General features: G+C 40.2%; 1 protein-coding gene across 1 annotated transcript in view; it reads right to left on the bottom strand.

Annotated features, from left to right (window-relative positions):
- Nucleotides 1-1033: 1033 nt before the first annotated feature.
- Nucleotides 1034-24150, bottom strand: part of TASP1 (taspase 1) — a 312933-nt gene continuing 289816 nt past the window's right edge. The window contains exon 14 of the mRNA XM_047745119.1: nt 1034-1060. Within this exon, the coding sequence (XP_047601075.1) occupies nt 1049-1060 (12 nt within the window). The 3' untranslated portion in view covers nt 1034-1048. The remainder of the gene's footprint in view (nt 1061-24150) is intronic.

Here is a 24150-nt window from a genome sequence, read left to right as displayed (position 1 = left end):
TATGCCAAAAGTTAAGTGGCCCAGAGACAGGAGAGGAGAGCTTTCTCAGGGCCCCAGGAGCTGTTGCCTGCTGTTGGGGAGGGGAGGAAGCAAAACCCAGGGCTCAAGTCTTTCAAACTGGGGTCCCCAGACTTTAAGCAGTCATCTGGGCTTTAGAGAAGGCAGAAAAATATGCAATGCAGCTGTTAAATTACTCTTTCTTCAATTATGCCTACTTACTTTAGCTCTTCAAGCTACATATAATTTGGGGCTCCAGATTCCAGAAGAAGGGCATAGCAATACACACCACGAAACCAATGATTCCACATCTAATAATTTGCCCATAGGCAAGAATCAGTGACAAACCGCAGTCCTAATCTCTCAGATGCTTAACTCTGTTCATATTAGAAGAAATTTGAAAACAACAATGGTCAAAAGTGAACGGGCGAAACTACATTATGTACAAGCAAATAATACACAGCCGTTTCAAATGCTTCTTCAATAATTTAATGTGGGTTGATATGGGAACCGAAAAAGGGTTATAAAACCCTTTGGTGTCACACGCATGGTGTGATACCAAAAAGGCCACAAAACAGGGTACAAAACAGCCTTCAAAACAGCCTTTACTTAAAATGTGTATGTGTATCTATATAGTCATAGAAAAAAAATCTCCATGTGGGGAGCCCTTCTTGTCATGACCCCAAACTCCTGCCTTGACTCCAAAAGCAGGAACTCCCTCCCCACTGTGTGGCTTTCTCAGAGGAGGTTCCTAGCTGTGGAATGACCTTCCAACCTGGAGAGACCAGCTTATCTTAACTGACCATATCAGTAGCAGCCAATTAGGGTCATTCTCTCTCAGAACCCCAAAACAGAGCCCCTCCCTTTCCTGTCCTCTCAGACCTGCTCTGGCAGGACCGTAGGGTTTTTCTTACCTCAGACAGGTCCAACCAGGCCTCTTCTTTCTGCTTCCAGCTCCTCAGTTTACTTTGGATGAATGAAACCAGTCAGGCTCACTCAGGCTCCAGTTGCCTCACACTGAATAGTTAATAAAGCTGATAACTTATAAGTGTCATCTAGACTCCTGAAGGGGAAAGGGAATAGATGATAAGTTTCAGTCAATAAACCTCACCCTGAATCCAGAATGGCCTAAGGCAGTGAGGGCCTAGAAGACATTTGGCAATGATCAGGAGCCATTTTTCATTATTCCAACACAAATGGGAAGTAGGAAGGGAGTTGCTACTGGCGTCTAAGGGGTAGAGGGTAAGAGGCCAGAGATGCCACTAAACACCCTACAATACACAAGGCAGACCTCCACAATAAAGATTCTTCTGGCCCAAAATATCGGTAGTGCTGATATTGAGAAATCTTGGTCTGAAGGATATATACAGAAGGGTTGACAGCAATTTGTCTTGTATTTTCTTAGTAATAAAGAAAAAAATAAAAATTACTTTAAAATTTAAGACAAAGTGGCTGTACTATAATTAGGATTTGTCAAATGAAGGAAAGAAGGAAGAAAATAACATGGCTTCTTAAAAATGGGTAGCTAAGACTATGAATTTCTTGGGGCAGGAATGCTTGTCTTTTGTACAACTTTGTGTTCTGAGCACCTATATCAGGTGGCAGGCACATGGTAGGTACTGGGCAATTGTAGATGAATGGATGGGTGGATGGATGGATGGATGGATGGATGTGTGGATGGGTGGATGGATGGGTGGGTGGGTGTGTGGATGGGTGCATGGGTGGATGGGTGCATGGGTGGGTGGATGGGTGGATGGATGGGTGGGTGGCTGGGTTGCTGGGTGGCTGGGTGCTTGGGTGGGTGGATGTGTGTGTGGATGGATGGATGGGTGCTTGGGTGGGTGGATGTGTGTGTGGATGGATGGATGGGTGCTTGGGTGGGTGGATGTGTGTGTGGATGGGTGAATGGGTGTGTGGATGGGTGGATGTGTGTGTGGTTGGGTGGATGGGTGTGTGGATGGGTGGATGGGCAGATGGGTGGATGGATGGATGATGTGTGGATGGGTGGATAGGTGGATGGATTGGGCCAGCCTCAGTATCATCAAGAACACTTAAATGTCTTATGGTAATCATTTTGCAATATACACTTGTATCATCAAATCATCATGTTGTATACTTTAAACAATGTTACATGTCAATTATATCTCAATAAGCCTGGGAAAGCATAGGGAAAAAAAAGGTAAAGTGGCTGTAGCTTGTTAAAAGTTCAGGTATGGACCCATGGTGGTTAGTATTTATTGAAAAAACATAAAACCTGGTTCCTACCAACAACCCCTGGCCTTCTTTGAAAGCCCCACCTCCCCACTCCCCACTCCATGATGGAAATAGGGCCTAAGAGGTAGAGAGATTAAATTTGGTAGAGCCTGGTCATAGCTATGCATTACTAGAAAAGAAATACGGTAAGTCAACCCATCCCTAGGGACCTAATAAATTTCAAGTTGGCTTATTTTTTTCTCTTTCACTCAAACGATGTGAATTTTTAGCTACCGATACTGCTGTATGGGTGGTGTAGTGTGTGTGTGCCAGAAAGCATGTAGTTCTGTTTCCATAGGTTTATTACAGCTGGTCAGTCCTAATTAAAAGACTCCCTTTGTCTTGTCTTCAGGGCTTCTGGACATGGCGCCTTAGCTTTATTCTTGGCTCTGAGCACCGATGTTGCTTCCTGTTTTGTTGCCAGATTAATGACATACAGCATGTATGTCCCCAAGAGAAATAGCCCCCAAGAGAAATAGTTCTCTCACCTTCCTCCTTATTCCCTGGGACAATTCTGGACCCACAACAGATCAAGTGCATCATACGAGAGCCAGCAACTCTGACGTGCTAAACACCCATGTCCTGCCACCTCCTGCCTGTTGGTATTTTTGACAGTCCTCAATTAGCATGGTACAGTTAACTTCAGCCTGTCATTTGTGTGGGCTAAGCTGTTTGAAAAATCCTGGGGTCAGCAGGGGTCAGCCAGTGGTGGGAGGACCATTTTCCTATAAACAAATGATGGAACCTCTATGTCTGGAAGATACCAGCCGTGGTTTGGTGCCAGATGCCTTTTGAGGGGACAGCAATGCCATCCCCCTTCCTTCTTGGCTCCTCAGACTGTCTCATTCCTGGGACTGATACTCTTCCATCCCATTATCAGAAGCCCCTGAGGAGGCCTCTGGGTCACCTGGATGTCCGGTTCTAGTTTCATGTTCTCATTACTAGTGCTAAAGTTGCAATATTTACCCCTAAGTAACTATATGGAATAACTTATTCAAGGGGGTGTCTGGGTATGAAGTTATAAATCCTTGAGAACATCTAGGAAAGTTGATTTTGGTATGAAGACTATGTCACCAAAACCACTCTTACCATGAGACCATTTTACTGAGAGAATATTTATTCCTATCATTAGGGGCATGGGAGGAAAAGCATATAGATAATCTAAAAGGAATTTTAATCAAAAAATAGAAATGAAAAAGAAAGAGATCAGAAAACTCAGCTTTGTTTTACATGACGTGAAATTTTCATCTGATCCCTCAGAATGTTGCCAAAATCCTGATATTAGAAAGAAGGCTCGCCCATTCACATGTAGTATGATAGTGCATATTGAAATATGCAAATAGTCTACAAAAGAAGATCTAGAACTAATAATGAACTTACCAAGGTCACAGGATACAATGTCAACATTTAAAAACAATCAATCAGTGGTACCTGGCTGGCTCAGTCAGTAGAGCACTCAAATCTTGATTTCAGGGTTGTGAGTTTGAGCCCCATATTGGGGGAAGAGTTTACTTAAAAACAACAATAATAATATAACAAAATTTTTAAAAAGAAAGAAATAAACCCCAATCAATCATACCTCTTCATCCTAACAATCAACAATTAGAAATAAAAAGGTAAAAGTATCATTTATAATAGCTCCAAACTGACATAATTATGTAGAAAGGTAAAAAATATGTGCAGAATATATACGAGAAAAGTTACAAAACATTAATAAAAGAAAGCAACAAAGATCTAAATACATAGAAAGATACACCACAGGGGTGTCTGGGTTGCTCAGTTGGTTAAGCATCTGACTTCAGCTCAGGTCATGAATCCGGTGCTGGGATTCAGCCCTGTGTCAGGCTCCTCACACAGTGGGGAGTCTGCTTGTACCTCTCCTTCTGCCCCTCTCTCTGCTTGTGTTCTCTCTCAAATAAATAAATAAAATATTTTTTTAAAAAAGAAATATATACCACATCCATGAATGTGAAGATTCAACATAGTCAAGATGTTGATTTTCACCCCAAATGATCTAAGGATTTGACTAAATTCCAATCCCAATCCCAGTAGGATTTTATTTTGTAGACAGAGTAACACTGGCTCTAATAGTCATATGGAAAAGCAACTAGAATAGCCAAAGCCATTTTGAAAAAGAATAAATTTGGAGAAACCATGCTATCTAATTTGAAGATTTATTATAAAGCAATAGTAATCAGAATCATCAAAATTTAAAATTTTGTTCCATAAAAGACTCTATTAAAAGAAAGGGGGAAAAAAAGAAAAGAAGGATACAGAGAAATACTTTCAAATCATGTATCTGACAAAGAACTTATAACCAGAATATATAAATAATGCTCAAAACTCAACAATATGAAAACAATCTAATTTTTAAATGGGCAAAATATTTGAATAGGCCTCTCTCCAAAGAAAATATAAAGGTGGTAAGTAACCAAAACAGAATTAGCCATTAAGGAACTGCAAATTAATACCATAATAAACTACCATATATGTATTTGAATGGCAAAAAAGAGAGAGAGAGAGACAACATCAATGTTAACAAAGACACAGAGGTCCTGGAATTCTCACACTGTGCTGTTGGGAATTAAAAATAGTAGCCATCTGTACCCCAAGGTTCATAGCAGCAATGGCTACAGTTGCCAAACTGTGGAAAGAGCCAAGATGCCCTTCAACAGATGAATCGATAAAGAAGATATAGTCCATACATACAATGGAGTATTATGCCTCCATCAGAAAGGATGAATACCCAACTTTTGTATTAACGTGGGTGGTACTGGAGGAGATTATGCTGAGTGAAGTAAGTCAAGCATAGAAAGTCAATTATCATATGGTCTCACTTACTTGTGGAGTATAAGGAATAACACGGAGGACATTGGGAGATGGAGAGAAGTGAGTTGGGGGAAATCAGAGAGGGACACAAGCCATGAGAGACTGTGGACTCTGAGAAACAATCTGAGGGTTTTGGAGGGGAGGAGGATGGGGCAATGGGTGAGCCTGGTGGTAGGTATTAAGGAGGGCACATATTGCATGGAGCACTGGGTGTGGTGCATAAACAATGAATTCTGGATCACTGAAAATACATAAAATAAAATAAAATATTTTTTTAAATTTTTTTAAAAAAGAAAATATAGCCACTCTGAAAAAGTTTGGCAGTTTCTTGTAAAATTCAGCCTATACTTACCATACAACCCAGCAAACCTACTCCTAGATATTTACCTTAAAGAAATAAAAACCTATATTCACACAGAAACCTAATCGCAAATGTTTTAGCAGCTTTATTCATAAATTCCAAAATGGAAATGATCAAGATGTCGTTCAGTGAGTAGAATCAAAAGCTGTGAAATCACCGAATAATGGAATATTTTCAGCACTGAAGACTTGGGTCCGTGCAACAAATTGGATACAACTTGAAGGCATGAAGTTGTGTAGAAGAAGCTAGTCTCAAAAAGTTATATATTGCGGCGCCTAAGTGGCTCAGCTGGTTAGGTGTCCAACTCTTGATCTCAGCTCAGGTTTTAATCTCAGAGTTGTGAGTTCAAGCTCTGCGTTGGGGTGGTGAGGGATTGTGCCTCTAAAGGAGTAGTATGAGGGAATCTGAGGGGTTATGGAGATGTTCTGTGTCATGATTGTGGTGGTGGTTACTTTTCAGATTTTTTTAAATTTAAAAGTAGGCTTTGTACAAATATGTAATTATTATGTTGTACACCTGAAGCTAATATGTTATATATATCCATTCTAGCTCAATGAAAAACAATAGGCTTTGTGCAACCTTGGGATAGTGCTATCTAAGAGAACTTTTGTTAATAAAATGTTCTATATCTTGATATGCCATACTGCAGTCACTTGTCACATGAGACCAGAAGGCACTTGAAATGTGGCTAGTTTGAGAGACTGCATTTTTTTAATTTAATTATTTTAACTTTACATAGTCACATAGTAGCTACTGCATTGGGCAGTGCAGTTACAGAACACTTGAATTGCTATGTTGTGTTCCAGAGTTTACCTAACTTGTGTAGATGCTGAAAAAACAGGGATATCTAGAATGATAAGATATCTAAAATTCATCACGTGCATACTCATTGAGAATGTATTAACTTAGATTTTATAACCTGGTTAAGGTTTTTCTGAGATTTGGGTTAAAATAAATTTACATTCATTCAGCATACCACATCCAGCATCCATGTGGGCTGGATGGGAGCAGATGGTTGGAGCAGGAGACACACCAGTAGCTTCCTGGGTGACAGCAGAAAGGCAGTCTATATCCTTTCTTAGTTGTTGTAAATAATTCAAACGCAAATCATTTCTTACTGACACTGTACAACCATGGAACCAGTGTTTTAAAATAATACTGAGGAAAATACATGGTTCTTTATAATCTAGCCCCTGACCACCCTCCAAACACACAGAGAGGGACTTCTAATATCCCCACCTTACATCTCCGCCCCTTTACTTTGTCCATCAATTCCACACAGAGTCCCCTTTCTACTCTCTCTCCTAATGTAATAAAAGATGCCTTCCTTTTCTTTATTATACTGTCTCCCAAACATCAATCATTTGAGTACTTTTTTTTTTTGAGTTTTTGCCTTGTCTCTATCCCTCCTGTACTATTATTGATCTTAATACTTGGAACATGACTCACTCTCACTTATAAGGAAAATGTTTGCCCATTTGTGCCCTAAAACCAACCCATGTACCACCAGTGCCACACTCAGCATTACTTTGGGTAATGTGGCTTTCACATCTTGCTCCTTGCTCAGTGGAGAGCCTGTTTTTCCCTCTCTCCTCATCTGATGCACTCTCTCTCTCTCTTTCTCTCTCAAATAAATAAGTAAAATCTTTTAAAAAGATTTTAAAATCTTTTAAAAAGAGAGAGATGCTGCATCCATGAGATAAGAAGAGGAAACTATAAAAAATTATGAATGCCTTGTTAATTCTGGCCATTCTGTGTAAGGTATCTCAATGTGGTTTTGATTCAAATCTGATTGCTAATGATGATGAACATTTTTTCATCTGTCTGTTAGCGATTTGTATGTCTTCTTTGGAGAAGTGTCTGTTCATGTCTTCTGCGCATTTTTTTGACGTGATTATTTTTGTGTGTGTGTTGAGCTTGAGAAGTTTTTTATAGATCTTGGATATCAGCCCTTTGTCTGTAATGGCATTTGCGAATATCTTTTCCCATTCCATGGGTTGCCTCTTTGTTTTGTTGACTGTTTCCTTTGCTGTGCACAAGCTTTTGATCTTGATGAAGTCTCAAAAGTTCATTTTTGCTTTTGTTTTTGGTTTTTGTTTGTTTTGTTTTTGTTTTTGCTTTTGCTTTTGTCTTTGCCTTTGGAGACATATCTTTTTTTTTTTTCAATATAACAGTATTCATTGTTTTTGTACCACACCCAGTGCTCCATGCAATCCATGCCCTCTCTAATACCCACCACCTGGTTCCCCCAACCTCCCACCCCCCCACCTCTTCATCTTGAAAGAAGTTGCTGTGGCCAGTGTCGAAGAGGTTACTGCCTATGTTCTCCTCTAGGATTTTGATAGATTCCCGCCTCACATTGACGTCTTTTATCCATTTTGAGTTTATCTTTGTGTATGGTATAAGAGAATGGTCAGGTTTCATTCTTCTACACATAGCTGTCCAATTTTCCCAGCACTGCTTACTGAAGAGACTGCCTTTTCCCACTGTATATTTTTTCCTGCTTTGTCAAAGATTATTTGACCATGAGTTGAGGGTTCATATCTGGGCTCTCTACTCCATTCCACTGGTCTATAGAACATATGTTGGAGAGGATGTGGAGAAAGAGGAACCCTCCTACATTGTTGGTGGGAATGAAAGCTGGTGCAGCCACATTGGAAAACAGTGCAGAGATTCCTTAAGAAATTAAAAATAGAGCTTCCCTATGACCCTGGAATTGCATTACTGGGTATTTACCCCAAAGATACTGATGTAGTGAAAAGAAGGGCCATCTGTACCCCAGTGTTCATAGTAGCAATGGCCACAGTTGCCAAACTGTGGAAAGAACCAAGATGCCCTTCAACAGACGAATGGATAAAGAAGATATGGTCCATATATACTATGGAATATTATGCCTCCATCAGAAAGGATGAATACCCAACTTTTGTATCAACATGGATGGGACTGGAAGAGATTATGCTGAGTGAAATAAATCAAGCAGAAAGAGTCCAATTATCATGTGTTTCACTTACTTGTGGAGCATAGGTATAACATGGAGGACATTGGGAGATGGAAGGAGAAGTGAATTGGGGGAAATTGGAGGGGGAAAAAGCCATGAGAGAATGTGGACTCTGAGAAACAAACTGAAGGTTTTGGAGGGGAGGGGAGTGGGGGGTTGGGTGAGCCTGGTGGTGGATATTATGGAGGGAACATATTGCATGGAGCACTGGGTGTGGTGCATAAACAGTGAATTCTGGAACACTGAAAAGAAATTTTTTTTAAAAATATGAATGAAATAATAAGAAAGAACTCTTATAAATTTAAAATAGGGTGGTTAAAATTTTTAAAAATCAGAAGGCTTGGAAAATAAAGTGCGTGGAAGTAGAACAAATAGAAAAATATTTTTATAAAGGTTGATTAGAATCTTGGGGAATCAATCTAGGAAATCCAAGTTCCAAATAAGAGTTATTCCAAAGACTTAGAGAATGGAGACAGAAATAAATTATTAAGGAAACAACAAAAGAAAAATTCCATAACTAAAGAGTGTGTCTTGAGATTGAAAGGGTTCACTGAGTGGCCAGTACTGTGAGACTCATGGAAATAAAGAGAAGATCCTGAAAACTATCCCAGAGAGAAAGAGAGAGAGAAGGGAAAAAGACATCACTTACAAAAGAATGGAGATGAAATTTGCATTGTACTAGTCACAGCAATATGTGTGCTAGTAAAGCAACTGCGTTTCAAACAGGAATCTACATATATCCAAATTATAAATTATTATAAGAGGGAGGATAAAGACAGTTCAGATGCATCCTTGGACTGAAAATATAAGTGCCTCCCATGTGCTCTGTTTTAGGAAACCACTAGAGAAGATGATCCTACAAAAGGAGGGAGTAAGCCAAGAAAGTGGGAGAAGTGGGGATCCAAAAAACAAGGCAACCAAAAAGGGAAGTCACAGGGTAATGGTGAAAAATATTCCAGGATGACAACCCTGCAGCAGCCCTAAAGACTGCATCAAAACAGGAGAACAGAAGGGTTCAGCAGGAAAGACTTCAGAAAAAGAAGGTAGAACAAATTATCTGATATGTTTGAGCTTTTGGAAAAGCTATCCTTTTTGGGGGGGGTGTGGTTTGACAGATCAGATGGGAAAAATATAGGTAGGACCCAGAAAACTCTGCAAGTGGAAAACAATAAAATTAAGCAGTGGGCAAGAAAGATAATCACAATTCCCTACTTGGTTCTGGGGGAAACCATATTTATCAACCATAGCAACATAAATAGTGACAACTGATTTAGCTAAAAACTGTGATGTCATTATGAGAATAGGGAGAGAGGAAAAGGGGAGGGAGTGTGCAAAGGTACTGTGTCCTCATTTAACATAGCAGGAAGTCAACACATAGAGCCTAATATGAATAATCCAGAAAGAGTATAAGCAAACAGATAAATACAAAAAAGAAAAAATGGTTGAAAGCAAGTGGGTCTTGGGCAGCAGAACTTGGGGGTAGGAGTGGTAAGGCCCTTGCTATTTGGGGGCTTATTTAATTTTTAGATTATGTACATATATTTTATAAGAAACAAAACTTAAAAAGGGAGAAGAATTACAGCTTCTAGGCTGTAGAGCAGAGAGCAAAGATTTAGTTGCTGAGGGGTGCTATAAATTATAGCACAGCCAACTTTCTAAAGGCTCCCTTCTGCACACACTACCCCCAGATGATGTGACAATATTACACCAGGGAAGAGAAGGAAAGCCATGCCCAAACTCCACCCTCCCTTTTGGGAACTTCTTGGCTCTGTTCACAAAAGTGAGTCTTTGTTTCATAGTGTTTACAGGACTCTGCCCTTTTGGAGGTGAGATGTTTACTTTCCATGGCCAAAAACTTTCCTACATCCCTACCCTACCATACATGTGGCTGGGGAATCGCACAAGCCCTAGCATGCTTCCTCCAACACTGCATGGAGACTTGGTTACGAATTATGTGTAACGTGACGGTGATGGTGCCTTTGGAATGCTTTATAGACTGCCTCTGTCTTCCATTTTGACTAGGTGAATGGTTTGTGATATAGCAAGGGATCTGATTGGTGGGGATATGGCAACTTAACTCAGCTATTCTTAAATGCCTCTGTGTAACTTATTCTGCTCTCCTTCCTCCTAAGCTCTTGGTCAAGGAGACCCCCTACCCCAATCCCCAAAGAGTCATAGAGAGCTCGCTGTTCCCCACTTTGCAGAAAAATAGTTATGTTGATATTATGGGCAACCTTACTTATACCTTAACCACTACAGCTTCCTAAATGTTCAAAGCTCATTAGAATCATCTGCTATTATACTAACATGCTCTTGGTATGTCCTCTCACTCCTCATTCCCACCAGATTCTTGACAGGGATACTAAAGTGTTGTTTCATAAAGCAATAGTAAATCAAAAAAAAAAAAAATAAATAAAGGAAAGTTAGAGAAAGGACAAAAAGAGCGAAGCCTCACAAATCCATATCTTGGTTCCAGGATGTGCTGTTGAGATGTTAGTATTTTATATAATGACAAGTTTCATGGCTTAAATTCAAGAGGTGGGAATGCAGCAGTTAGTATTCCAGTCATGCCTACAGATTTTTCCAGATTTAACAATGAGCAATTGTTGTGAAGCATAGTCTCCTCATTCAGTCAGAGAAGTAATCTGCCTTTCTATACTTAGTCGTAGGGAACTGGGTTTTGGGAGCTGCCAGCAGCCCCATAACTTAACAGAACTAAGCCTACATCAAGAAGACTGTACTATTTGTTCCAGGAAATTCTTGTCAGTAAATAACCTCAATATTTGCTCCAGGAGCTTCCCCAACATCCACTTATTTTCAAACAATGGACTACTCAACCAGCCCCCTTTTTCAGGCCAACAAGTTGCTCTGTGGGACAGACCTACTTGGTTATCAAAGCATACCTTACTTCCTTACCTTACCTTCGGCAGGGCAGAATCACCTGGGGGCCTTGACATCCGCCCCCACCCCCCCCCCACCCCCCGCCAGCCCAGCCGGCTGAGACACCCTCGGAGGGTTCATGGAGGATTATTGGAGGAAACAGCCCCAGCCTCAGCAGATGGAGGGGACATGTCAAGCGCAAGAAGCTGGCTGAGCTGGGGAGACCTCACCCTTGGCCTTCTGTCGCCCCAGACTTTTGTGCAGGAGCACATCAGCTCACACACGTGGATGGGCCTCACTGACGCTGACGGAGCCTGGAAATGGGTGGACGGGACAGACTACGAGACCAACTTCAAGTGAGCGCTCCCTGGCTGTCCGTCCCCTTCTCCCGCCTGGAGCTCTTGCTCCTGCAGGGTCTGGCTCTAAACCCCTCGTTCCCGCCCCCCCCCTCCCCGGGGTGCCCTCGGACCGTCCCAGCTGGCTGCGGTCCTCTCCCAGCAGGAACTGGAAGCCAGACCAGCCGGACAACTGGGACGGGCACGGACTGGGCGGGGGCGAGGACTGCGCGCACTTCGAAGCGGACGATGGCAAGTGGAACGACGCCTGCCAGAGGGTCTTCCGCTGGGTGTGCGAGACCAGCCTGGGCGCTGCCAGCTAGCGCCGCGGGGGTACCTCCTGCAGACCTCCCGGTCCTGGTCGCCGATGCGCAGGGAGCGGGAGGGGCCTTCCTTGACACCCTCACCAGGCGGTGGGGAGAGGACCAAGCCCGTGGAGGTTGGGCTGCTGCCACCACAATGTTCTTCTCCTTGGCGTTCAAAAAACTCTCTAGAGTTCCTCAAGGGTTGGCCTTTTTAACGTCTGGCCCATCGAGGTGTCATTGATATATAAAATTGTAAGACATTTAAAAAAAAAAAAAAAAGAACCCTTACCTTCCTGTGAACTTTGTCTAGTTGGAATACCCACATTGAAAGGTCTGCCTGAAACTGCTCAAACAGAGATCTAAAACCCTACACATATCAGCCTGTACCTGTCCCTTTGAAAGTACTACTGAGACTTTGGCAAGGTGGTGCTCTACCTTACTGCAGTAAGTAACAAACAGCTTTGCTTGATCAGCAGAGTATAGCTATGGTCTTTTTTAGGGAGTTGGCGGTCAATGAATCCATGCATTTTAACCATTTTTTGTACAGTAACAACTGTTAGCTCAGCAGGCTTATTCTGTTAGCCTATTTTCCATTTCTTTCATTCGCTTGTGCATTCATTTAAAAAATATTTATTTGAGCTCTACTGTGAGTCAGGGGAATTAAAGAGGCTAGGTTCCTTGTTTCATGAAGTAAGGAAAAAAAGACACTAATCAATGAATTCCACAAATATAAATGACTATAAACCATGCTAAGTGTTCTAAAGAAAGGGAGCGTGGTGCCAAAGAAACATTTAATAGGCCTACCAAGGGAAATCTGCAAAGGATTAGTCACCTGGGGCTGAGCTAGGAGGACTGAGTAATCTCCACATCTGAAAATGGGTCTCAAATGTAGTCTGAAGGACCATTTTGCAGGCTGAAGGGAGAATTCACCCCTCTTAGGAATTCATTAGCATTCTCTTCAATTCCTTTATCTTTAGGATCAGATAACCATTTTGTTTCTTCTGGATATTTCTCTTTCACAAAAATGAAAAAGAAAGACAAATATGTTTCAAAAGGAAGAGAACCGAAGAGAAAAGACAACATATCCATGTTTTTCATTGTTAAACTCCCTTTTCACTGGTAAGAAGTAGTCATGGTAAAAATGGAAGATCCTAACCATTCTGAAAAATTGTCTGGCAACTTCTTATACTTATATTCTTACATAAGTGTAAAATACCATATAACTCAGGATTTCCACTCCTAGGTATTCATCCAGGAGAAAGGAAAATATACACCTACACAAAGATTTAAATATGAATATCCTTAGCAGCACTACTTTTTAAAGAATTTATTTATGTGTTTATTTATTTGAGAGAGAGAAAGACAACAAGCAAGCAGGAACAGAGGGAGAGAGACAAACAGACTCCAAGCTGGACAAGGAACCCAACATAGGCTGGATCCCATGACCACAAGATCACTACCTGAGTCAAAATCAAGAGTGGGATGCTTAACTGACTGAGACAGTCAGGCACCCTGCAGCACTATTCTTAATAGCCTGGAACTGAAAACAACCTGGTGCTTACCAATAGATCAGAGAAATAAATTTTTGGTGTATTCGCATTAGTGGAATACTCTACAGCAGAGAAAATAGGTGCCTTCCTGCTATACACAAAAACATGGGTGCATTTCTCAAACACATTTTAAAGGCTGGATGCAAATGAATACATACCAGGTGATTCCATTTATATGAAATCCTATAAAAGACCAAAAAAAAAAAAAAAGAAAAGAAAAAGAAAAACTCCATTAATCTGTAGTAACAGAAACAGAAAACAGATCAGTGGTTACTAAGAGCCAGAAGTGAAGGGGGACTGACTCCAAGGGGGCATTAGGGAACTTTTGGGGGTGATAAAAATGTTTTACATCTTGCTTGTGGTGGCAGTTACATAGGAATATATGTTTGCCAAAAATCATTGAACTGTACATTTGAAGTGGATATATTTTATCATATATAAATTTTAGCTCCATGAAATTGACTTTTTTTTTTTTTAATGAAATGAAGGTGGAAGAAATTTGTTTCCAAATGCAACTGGTGAACTCGGCTCCAAATGTGATTAAGAGTCAGAGTTTTATGGCAATCTTGCTGCAGGGAAAAGAACTATATACATCAGGTTAGTCCAAAGACTTCCTTTCAGTGCAGAAAAGAAATGGTTAGATAATCATTGTTAGACTAGATACCAAAAGAAAGAAATGTCAGCTGAGAGTCACCTGGGAGGATGAATAACTGCTTTCTCAGACATGGTCTTAATCCCATCAGAATTCATCAGAAAACTGGGGCGCCTGGGTAGTTCAGTCAAACATCCGACTCTTGATTTTAGCTCAAGTCATGATCTCAGGGTTGTGAAATCAAGCCTGCAGTGGGCTCTGCACTGGGCATGGAGTCTGCATAATTAAGATTTTCTCCCTCTCCTTCTGACACTCACTCCTCTCTCTCTCTCTCCCTTTCAAAAGAAAGAGAAGAAAAGAGAAGAAGAGAGGAAAGAAGAGAAGAGGGGAGGAGAGGGAAGAGGAGGGGAGAAGAGAAGAAAGGAGAGGAGAAGAGAGGAGAGAAGAGGAGAAGAAAAAAAGAATTCATCAGAAAATTCCTTCTGCATTTATCAGGAACGCCAATTTCTTCCTAAGAGGAGGTTTGTGCATAATGACTCAAAAAAGGTCCAATTCCATATAAATTTTGGTACATTTTTTTCCCTCCCAAAAATGAATTCACTAAAAAAGAAATGGAAGGAAAACATTTTAAAACGTTAAGTGTTGTGATTATTTCTCAGTGATGGGATTGTAAAGGAATTTAATTTTCTTCCTCATCTGATTTTTAAAAAAAAAATGTCTAGTATTTCAAGTATATCACTTTTGTAGTTCCAATAATAAGAAAGAAATGTTTTTCACCATCCTTTCAATAAAGAATTCCATTCTTCATTATAACATGTTTGATTATGAAAATGAAGTAAGAAATTGAAAGTGCTGCCTGGGATCTGTGGAGGGAGGACAAGCCATGTTTTCTCAATAGCACTAAGCTGAGGAGTGGAGCAAGGTTAGGAAGGGAAGACATTCCTTAGGGAAAGAAAGATGCCAGGAGATGGAGATAAATGGTGCCACGCCCATCAGGGGAGGGGCAGGAGCTGATTTGGTCTTGTCAGTTCTCCTCCCATCCTTTGTGCCTCTAGTGGCCAAAGATGGACAGATAACAAAGGTGCACCTGACACACAGCAGCTTGCCCTGAGCTCCTGTCCATGGGATTATGAGCAGGCTGAGACTCCTAATTTTGTAAACAAAGACACAGGATTTGAAGTCTACATATCTGACCCTTGAGATGGGCCAAACTGGTATCTCCACTGAAATACCTGTGCCCATTGAGAGAAAAAAATAACGTGAAGTGACCTGGAGTAGTTCACTGTTCATCGGGTGCCCTACCTCCTGCATCTTCCAAGACCAGATGAGAAGGCATCCTTCTGAGTCAGCCAGCTCCTCATGCTGTAGCTCAAGGGTGTGTGTGTGTGGTGCAGAGGAGGAAGAGAGAACTCAAAGGTAACTTGTAGATTTTGTATATGAGCTAATGAGTAAATGAGAACATCAGTTGAAATGGTGAATTCTGGGGAAGGAGGAGGCTTGGGGGTCACGGGATGGGGAGAAAAAAACTAAGGGCTCTGTGTTAGACATATTATGAAATGCTCTATTAGGTGGCACAGTGGACATACCAAGTCAGTAGTTTGCAGTTTAAGTGCAGTTCAGGCTGGTGGTTTGGGAGGCACGATACTTAAAGCCATCAGATGAGATAAAATGATCTATGGAGACAAAAGGGCTTAGGACCAAGCCCTGGGACCACCAATGTTCAGTGGGAAAGAAGAGGAGCCATAAAAGGATACTGAGGAGAAGCCAGGGAGGTATGAGGAAAACCAGAAACATTAGGTGTTTCAGAATCCAAGTAAAGAGTGTCTTTATTTTTTTTAATTTTATTTTTTATAAACGTATAATATATTTTTATCCCCAGGGGTACAGGTCTGTGAATCGCCAGGTTTACACACTTCACAGCACTCACCATAGCACATACCCTCCCCAATGTCCATAATCCCACCCCCCCTCCCACCCCCCCTCCCCCCATCAACCCCTCAGTTTGTTTTGTGAGATTAAGAGTCACTTATGGTTTGTCTCCTCCCAATTCCATCTTGTTTCATTTACTCTTCTCCTACCCCCTTAAAGAGTGTCTTTAATTCTAAATCTTTAACAACTCCAGCTTCTTATCTTTAAACAATCCTTTAAGCAATGGATGCCCTATTTCAGCCCAATGACCTACAACTCCCAGACCTACTAAAGATATCTACTATGATTAAGTCTTTGGACCATGGCCCAATATTCTCCCAGTCACCTATGTGGTTGATTTTTCCTCCTCCTGCCCGGGTAAAGATCAGCCAAAAGCAATCCCCTGAATAAGAGATTCATTCTCTGGCCTTTATGATATAAAGTGAGGCTTCCTCCATTTATCCCAGCATTAACTACCCTGGGCTAAGTGTGCATTGAATAGATATGTTCTCCCAATGAAAGATGGTTCCAAAGAGCCTTCTTCTAGGTGTATACCAAAAAGCATTTCCTCTTTCCTTGCAGACTCCATACTGGTCTTGGTACCAAGAGGGTGTTGCCTTATTTGGCTAAACACACACACACACACACACAAAATCCAACTCAGCTCAGGGGTTCAAAACACTGAGCAACTCAGGAATTGGTTTGGGGAGCGGAAGTACCAAAGTCACCACCACCTAGCTGTTCCTAAGCCTTAGGCATTGTAGCTAATCAGTTAGTAACATTGAAAGACTCCTTTTATGGAGGCTTCCACACCATCAATGAACTCATTTTATATAAATATTTAGCCAGGCAATAAACTGGACAGCCTATATTACTCAACATCAGCCTCAAAAGACCCTCCCGATTTATATACACAGCATCTTGGTGGAGCAATACATTTTACACGCATGACATGGTCAGTGATAAATATACCAGGGTAGGTCAAACTCTATTTGGTTCTCTGCTTTTAACTGTCTTGGGCTTTGTGTGTTTCTTTAATCAGTTGGATGATTTAGATAAACAACGTGTATTAGTCTTTGTAAGTACAACATGCCTTGAACTTTCTCCAGATATTCATTCCCATTCATCATCGTAATAGTTGCTCCCCCTTGGCCATCATTAAGATTAGAAACATCCTTGAACCATTTAATGATATTCCACAAGACTGGACAGACTTTTCATGCCTTGATGAATTGCGATCACTCAGCTTAGACCAATGAAATTGGATATCCTTTAATGTGCCTGATGACTTTAAGGAGTTTAGGGAAAGCAGTGCTCGGGAATCAAAATGGCTTCACAGCATAACCATTCACTTGGGGGAAGATGCATGATTTAAGTAAAGATGGATTAATGAGTTAATATCTAATCTGATAGCTAACTGCAATAGATATTATTTCTTTGTTCATATTGCTGAACATGGTTTTATCTACAAGTGTCCATTTATTGTAGAACTCACTAGAATTCTTAAAGGAGATATGAAATAATTTTTTTAAAGCATAAGATAGAATATCAAACAAGGTTCTTCCAAGCAAAGTGACTTTTATATGTTCACACTGCTGATGAGGAAAACAAAATAAAAATATGGCTGGGCTAGAATGTGTTTAACTACCTTGGAGCAGAGAAAACTAGTTGCCTTTATTTTATGGGGCCCTACATCTCCAGATGGTCACCATGGGAATGATGTGACCCCCAATATCTGTGTGATACAAACAAGCAGACTTGGCCATTTGTCCCATAAGTATCTTTAATGTCTTCACAGATCTTTCTATTCCACCAACTCTGAAACCACTGACATCGCTATGGTTTAGAGCTGGCTAATGATACTGACATATTTAAGTCATCTTTAAGTTCCTCTGCAAACCAGGTCTGAGACAGCAGGGTTAAGAACAGGATGTGAGTGTGTAGTGGGTAGAGCGCTGTGCTTGGAGTCAAAAGACCAAGCCCTGGCTCTCTAGTTGGTAATTTGATAAAAATTACTTATAGGAGCATCAGTTTCTTCTTTTATTCATCAATTATTTGTTAAACTTCTATAATGCTCCAGGTACTGTTCTCAGGATACAGGAGAGAAGGTAACAGAACACGGGGCTCACATTCAATTGCTGGCCCTGATGAATATAACTTCCTCTCTTCCAGAATTGTATGGGTCAAATGGGTCAAATAAGATATCATAAGTAAAAGCACTTAATAAGGTGCTTTCCTCCCAGCAGCAAATCCTGAGATAAGAATCTGAGTGCAAGGGCTTTATTTGGAAGGTACAAGAAACACTGATAGTGCTGCTAGGAGATGAGGGAGGGGAATGCAGCCAATAAAGGATGCATTAGCAAGGCAGTCACCACTATTAAGCTGGAAATACCAAAGGGAAATTCTGGGAAGTGGTGCAAACACAAGCCTCAGTGATATCCCACACCAAAGGTGAAGGAGTTGGGTTCTCTGTACACCAGTTCCTAAGAATCATGAATTGAAGGCTGCTCATTTGTGTTATTGTGATATGTTAATGTCCTCACACTTCTGGTGTGTCATGGACAGAGTAGTCTTCTGTGATTTTGGAGGAAACTCCCAGGTACAGAGATGCACAGTATGGTAACTGTAGAATATGGCAACAGGAAATCAGCTGGATCACACTGGACATGGTAGTGTCTAGGAATATGGAGGGGGACTATCAGTGAATGATACAGATGAGTAAAGAATGAACCTATTATCATCATTATCATCATTACTCTCCCAGTCAGATGGCTCCTCTCTGTCCCCAACATGTTGCCTCAATATTTAACAACCACGTTCAGGCTAGCCTGTAGTACATTAGTAACTCTTATTAACCAGCTCGATGTGGAAATAGTGTAGATTTAAGTTTCCCAAAGTGGAGTTTACCAGTCCATATAGATGGAGCCTCCAGAATGCATGAATTCAATGGATTTTGCAGTTCAAGAATTTTTCATTCTGGTGACAAAATAAAATGAGTGAATACAAACATATTCAGGGTCAACTTGCAACTGATTTATGCTGGGCAATTTCATTTGTATTTGTATTTGTGATTGTAGTAATGTTGATGCCAAATGAAGATTACAGGTAGCTGGAAAAGAGTAAGTGAGAGAAATTGAGTCGTGATCAATTTCTGAATTGAAATTGCTGAAAGTAAAATAAACTTTGTGGTCTTATCTTTCTGTTCAGGGTTGAGCAGAGGTGGTGCACGGGTCAATCTATGTACACACCAACCTCTGTCAACAGTAAATGTAGTGGTAAACCCTCAACCAGGAATTTTTCATGAAATGGATACATTGCAAATTCCCAGGTTATCTATTAAGTGGATTGGCTAGAAAAATAATGGATAGATAGCTAAAAACAAGTTTATTATCAAAACGGAAGTATAATGCGTATTAGCAACTCAAGTGAGGGCTGTCAAGTTCAAAATCAAAAGAATCAAGTCAACTAGTGAAATACTCAGCTTCCAAATAAAGGCTTTTATAATAAAAATCAGGATTTCTGCTTCTGGAAGGATGGAGTGGAATCACTTTCCCTTATTCCTTCCATTAAGCACAGCTAAAAACATGGGGCATTTTACATGGGAAAAGTTGGAAGGTGGAGAAAATAAGGCAGGCCAGTTTGGGACCCTGAGTCCTGAGGAACATGGTGATGAATTCCCTAAGGTTTTGTTTTGCCTAATCTATCCCAGACTGGTTACTGGAGAAGCCAGCAACCCAGAAATACCAATGGACACAGACAAAAGAGCCCCAGGAAAAGTCTGCTCTCTCAGGCCAATGGACCAAGAAAGGGGCAGCCTAGCAGAACAGAAAACTTTTAGACAAGAATGGCTCTACTTCCAGCCAAACACCATGAGAAACAAAAAGGCTGCAACTGCACCCCCACTCCTTCCAGTGAAGGTCATGGGGAGAATCTAGACTTTTACCCTCATTAGGCAGTTACAAGCATCCCAGGACCCCCTCTGCCAAGTGGAATCATAGAAGGCCAAAGGAGAAAGGAGACTTTCATCTCCTCCAGGGAGTAAAGAGCCCCTTCCCCTCCCAGTAGGCAGGATGCCAGCAAAAGCCCTAGTGGGAGCCTGAACTCCCACCTCCACCAAGGGGTAATGAGGAACCACTCCCCTAGAGGGGTCAAAGGAGCTGAGTAGAGAAAACAGACTTCTCTACTTCCAACTGGCAAGTAACAAGGGAACACCCACTTCTCCCACCAAAATGGCGACCTGTTAAAGAGGAATCCTGTTAAAACACAAGATTTAAGTAAGATCCAGAGACTCATAAAATGATAACCAAAATATCCAGGTTTCAGTGGAATGCCACTCATACCAAGAACCAAGAAGATCTCAACTAGAATGACAAAAGACAATCAATAGATGTCAACACCAAGATGTTAGAATTAGCTGAAAAAGAATTTAAAGCAGCCATTATAAAAATGCTTTGATAAACAATTATGAACATGCTTGAAACCAATGAATAAAAAATAGAAAGTTTCAGCAAAGAAATTTAAGGTACAAAGAAATATCACATAGAAATTTTAGGACTGAGAAAAACAATAACCAAAATAAAATCAGATTAATGATTTAAGGTAAAACAGTAACCAAAACAGTGTAATATAACCATCATATCATTGTTAACATAAACTCTGATTTTAGATTTTGTTGTGTTCACTTGGAAGTCTACTTGGATTTATAATTGTAAATGAGCTATACACGTAAGAAGTTCAAACTTAGTTTTATATTTGTACACTTTGAAGTGGCAATGGTTGGAAGTAATTTATGTTAACAATAGGAAACTGTGGGGTTTTCGTTTTTCCTTTATGAGAGTCCCTCGTTCAAACAAGAAAATATGTTTTAAATAACATTTACAATGTGTTATGGGTAAATTGTGCCTCCCCCACCAAAATTCATTTGTTGAAATCCTAAGCTCCAGTACCTCAGAATGTGACTGTTTTGGGAGGTATAGCCCTTAAAGAGGCAATTAACATAAAATGAGGTGATGTGATTGGGCCTTAATCTGACATGACTGGTGTCCTTATAGGAAGAGGAACTTAGGATACAGACATGCACAGAGGAAAGACAACGTCCAAACAAAACAGATAGGGATGGCCACCTACGAGCCAGGGAGGGAGGCCTCAGAAAAAATCAAACCCATCAACACCTGGATCTCAGACTTGTCACTTCCAGAACTGTGAGGAAAATAAATTTCTATTGGTTAAGCCACCCAGGCTACCATACTTTGTTATGGATGACTGAGCCCAAACTACTATATACTGCAGTTAGAAATTTGATCACTTAACAGAGTTTTAATGATATGAAAGGATTATTGTAAAATGTTTCAGATGTAATAATATGGCCCAGTTATTGTGGTTATTTAAAAACACCTTAATTTGGGGGACACCTGGGTGGCTCAGTTGGTTAAACATCTGCCTTTAGCTCAGGTCATGATGTCAGGGTCATGGGATCAAGCCCTGCATCAGGCTCTCAGCTTGGTGGGGAGCCTGTTTCTCCCTCTTCCTCTGCTTCTCCCCTTCCCCACTTGTGTTCTCTCTCTCTCAAATAAATAAATAAAATCTTTAAAAAATTTTTTAAAAATTAAAAGCACCTTAATTTCTAATTATACATGTGAAAAATGTTTGGAAAAACTGGAAGTGATCCACCAAGAAAGTGAAGAATTTGGGGCGCCTGAGTGGCTCAGTGGGTTAAGCCGCTGCCTTCGGCTCAGCTCATGATCCCAGGTCCTGGTTTCGAGCCCCGCATCGGGCTCTCTGCTCAGCAGGGAGCCTGCTTCCTCCTCTCTCTCTCTGCCTGCCTCTCTGCCTACTTGTGATTTCTCTTTGTCAAATAAATAAATAAAAATCTTAAAAAAAAAAAAAGAAAGTGAAGAATTTGATAGGGTATGGTATTCTTTACCAGTATTTATTCCTGAATTATATCTTATTTTTTTTTGTTTTTTAAGCAACTTACTGAGATATGACTTACATTATCATAAATTTAATGAAATAAATATATAAATAAATAAAGTATACAATTCAATGGCTTTTATTATAGTCACACAGGTGTGCATTCAGCATCATAATTAAAGCACATCATTAATTAATCCTAAAAGAAACCCCACACTCTTAATTTACCACCACCTTATCTTCCCCATCCCCCATCCTTCCCAGCTCTAAAAAACTACTAGTCTATAGATTGTTTCTATAAATTTATCTATACTGGGCATTTCCAATAAATGGGATCATACAATATGTGGTCCTTTGTGACTGGCTTCTTTTGTGTAGCATAATGCTTTCCAAGTCCATTCATGTTGTTGTATTTATCAGTATTTTATTATATTTATTGCCAAATAATATTCCATTATATGGATATATACTACATTTTTGTTTATTTATCAGTTGGTGAACATTAGTGTTATTTTCACTTTGTGACTATTAAATAATGCTGCTATGGGGGTGCTGGGTGGCTCAGTGGGTTAAAAGCCTCTGCCTTTGGCTCAGGTCATGATCCCCGGGATCCTGGGATGGAGCCCCGCATCGGGCTCTCTGCTCAGCATGGAGTCTGCCTCCCCCTCTCTCTCTGCCTGCCTCTCTGCCTACTTGTGATTTCTGTCAAATGAATTTTAAAAAATAAAATTACTAAAAAAAAAATGCTGCTGTGAACATTCATGTCCATGTTTTTGTGTGATATATTTTTTATTTCTCCTGGGTATTTATATACCAAGAGGGGAAAAAATTCAGTGTTTAACCATTTGAGGAGAGCTGCCTGGCTGAGTGACTGCACCTCATGGAATAATTGAGGAGGTTCCCATCCTCTTCTGTTTTTTGGAAAAGTCTGTGTAGAATTGGTATTAATTCTCTAAATGTTTGGTAGAATTAACTGACATAGCATCTAGTCCCAGACTTTCTTTCTGGGAAGATTTTTGCTTACTAATTTAATATTTTTACTTGTTATTGGTTTACTTGAATTTCTATTTCTTTTTGGGTCAGTTGTGGTAGTGTGTATCTTTCTAGGCATTTGTCAATTTTATCTAAGCTATGTAACTTGTTGGCATTTAGTTGTTTATGACATTCCCTTTATGTACGATTTCTGTCAGTTACATAACACTATCTCCTCTTTTATTTATGATTTTATTAATCTGAGTCTTTTCTTTTTTCTTAGTCTGTATAAACAATCTGTCAATTTTGCTGATCTTTTTGAAGAACCCACTTCGGCTTTATTGATTTTCTTTATTGTCTTTCTATTCTCTATTAATTAATCCTCATTATTTCCTCCTTCTACTTGCTTTGGGTTGAGTTTGCTCTTCTTTTTCTCATGTCTAAAAGTGGAGTGTTTGGTTGTTGATCTGATATCTTTCTTCTTTTTTAATGTAGGCACTTACAGCTATAAATTTCCCTCTAAGAACTGCTTTAGCTGAATCCCATAAGTTTTTTGTATGTTATGTCTTGAATTCATTTTGAAGTATTTTCTATTTTAGTAGGTCCCAGCTCACACTCCAGCTGAACACAGCACACCTGTGACTACCTGTGTTTGTTTTTTTAAGATTTTATTTCTAAGTAATCACTATACCCAACGTGGGACTCAAACTCACAACCCTAAGATAAAGAGTTGTACACTCCACCAACTGAGCCTGTCATTTGATTATTGATTATTGTAGCCCCTTGTCTGACTTCCACATATTGCTGAGTTTGTTGTTTCTGTCCTTTAGTAATTTCTAAGTTTATTCTATTGTGATCAGAGAACATACTTGCTTTGATTTCAATCCTTTTAAACTTGAAGTTTGTGTTATAGCCTAGTCTAAGGGCCATCTTGAAGAATGCTTCATGTACATCCTAGAAGAATGTGTACTCTGCTGTTGATGGGTAAGGTCTTCTGTGGGTGTCTGTCAGGTGTGCCTTGTGTATATGGTGTGCAAGTATTTCATCTCCTTGTTGACCTCTTGCCCAATTGTTCTATCCAATATAGAGTGAGGTATTGAAGTCTCCATTATTGCTGACTTGTTTATTCTTCCCCTCAACTGCATCAGCCTTTGCTTCATGGACTTTGGGGCTGTGCTGTTAAATGCGTATGTGTTTATAACTGTTATGAATTCTTCATGGATTGATCCTTTTATCATTATAAAATGCCCCTTTTAT

The sequence above is a fragment of the Lutra lutra genome, chromosome 9 (assembly GCF_902655055.1).
Source record: "Lutra lutra chromosome 9, mLutLut1.2, whole genome shotgun sequence".
Lineage (NCBI taxonomy): Eukaryota > Metazoa > Chordata > Mammalia > Carnivora > Mustelidae > Lutra > Lutra lutra.
Note: the sequence above shows the minus strand (reverse complement) of the source record. Positions and strands in the feature narration are given on the sequence as shown.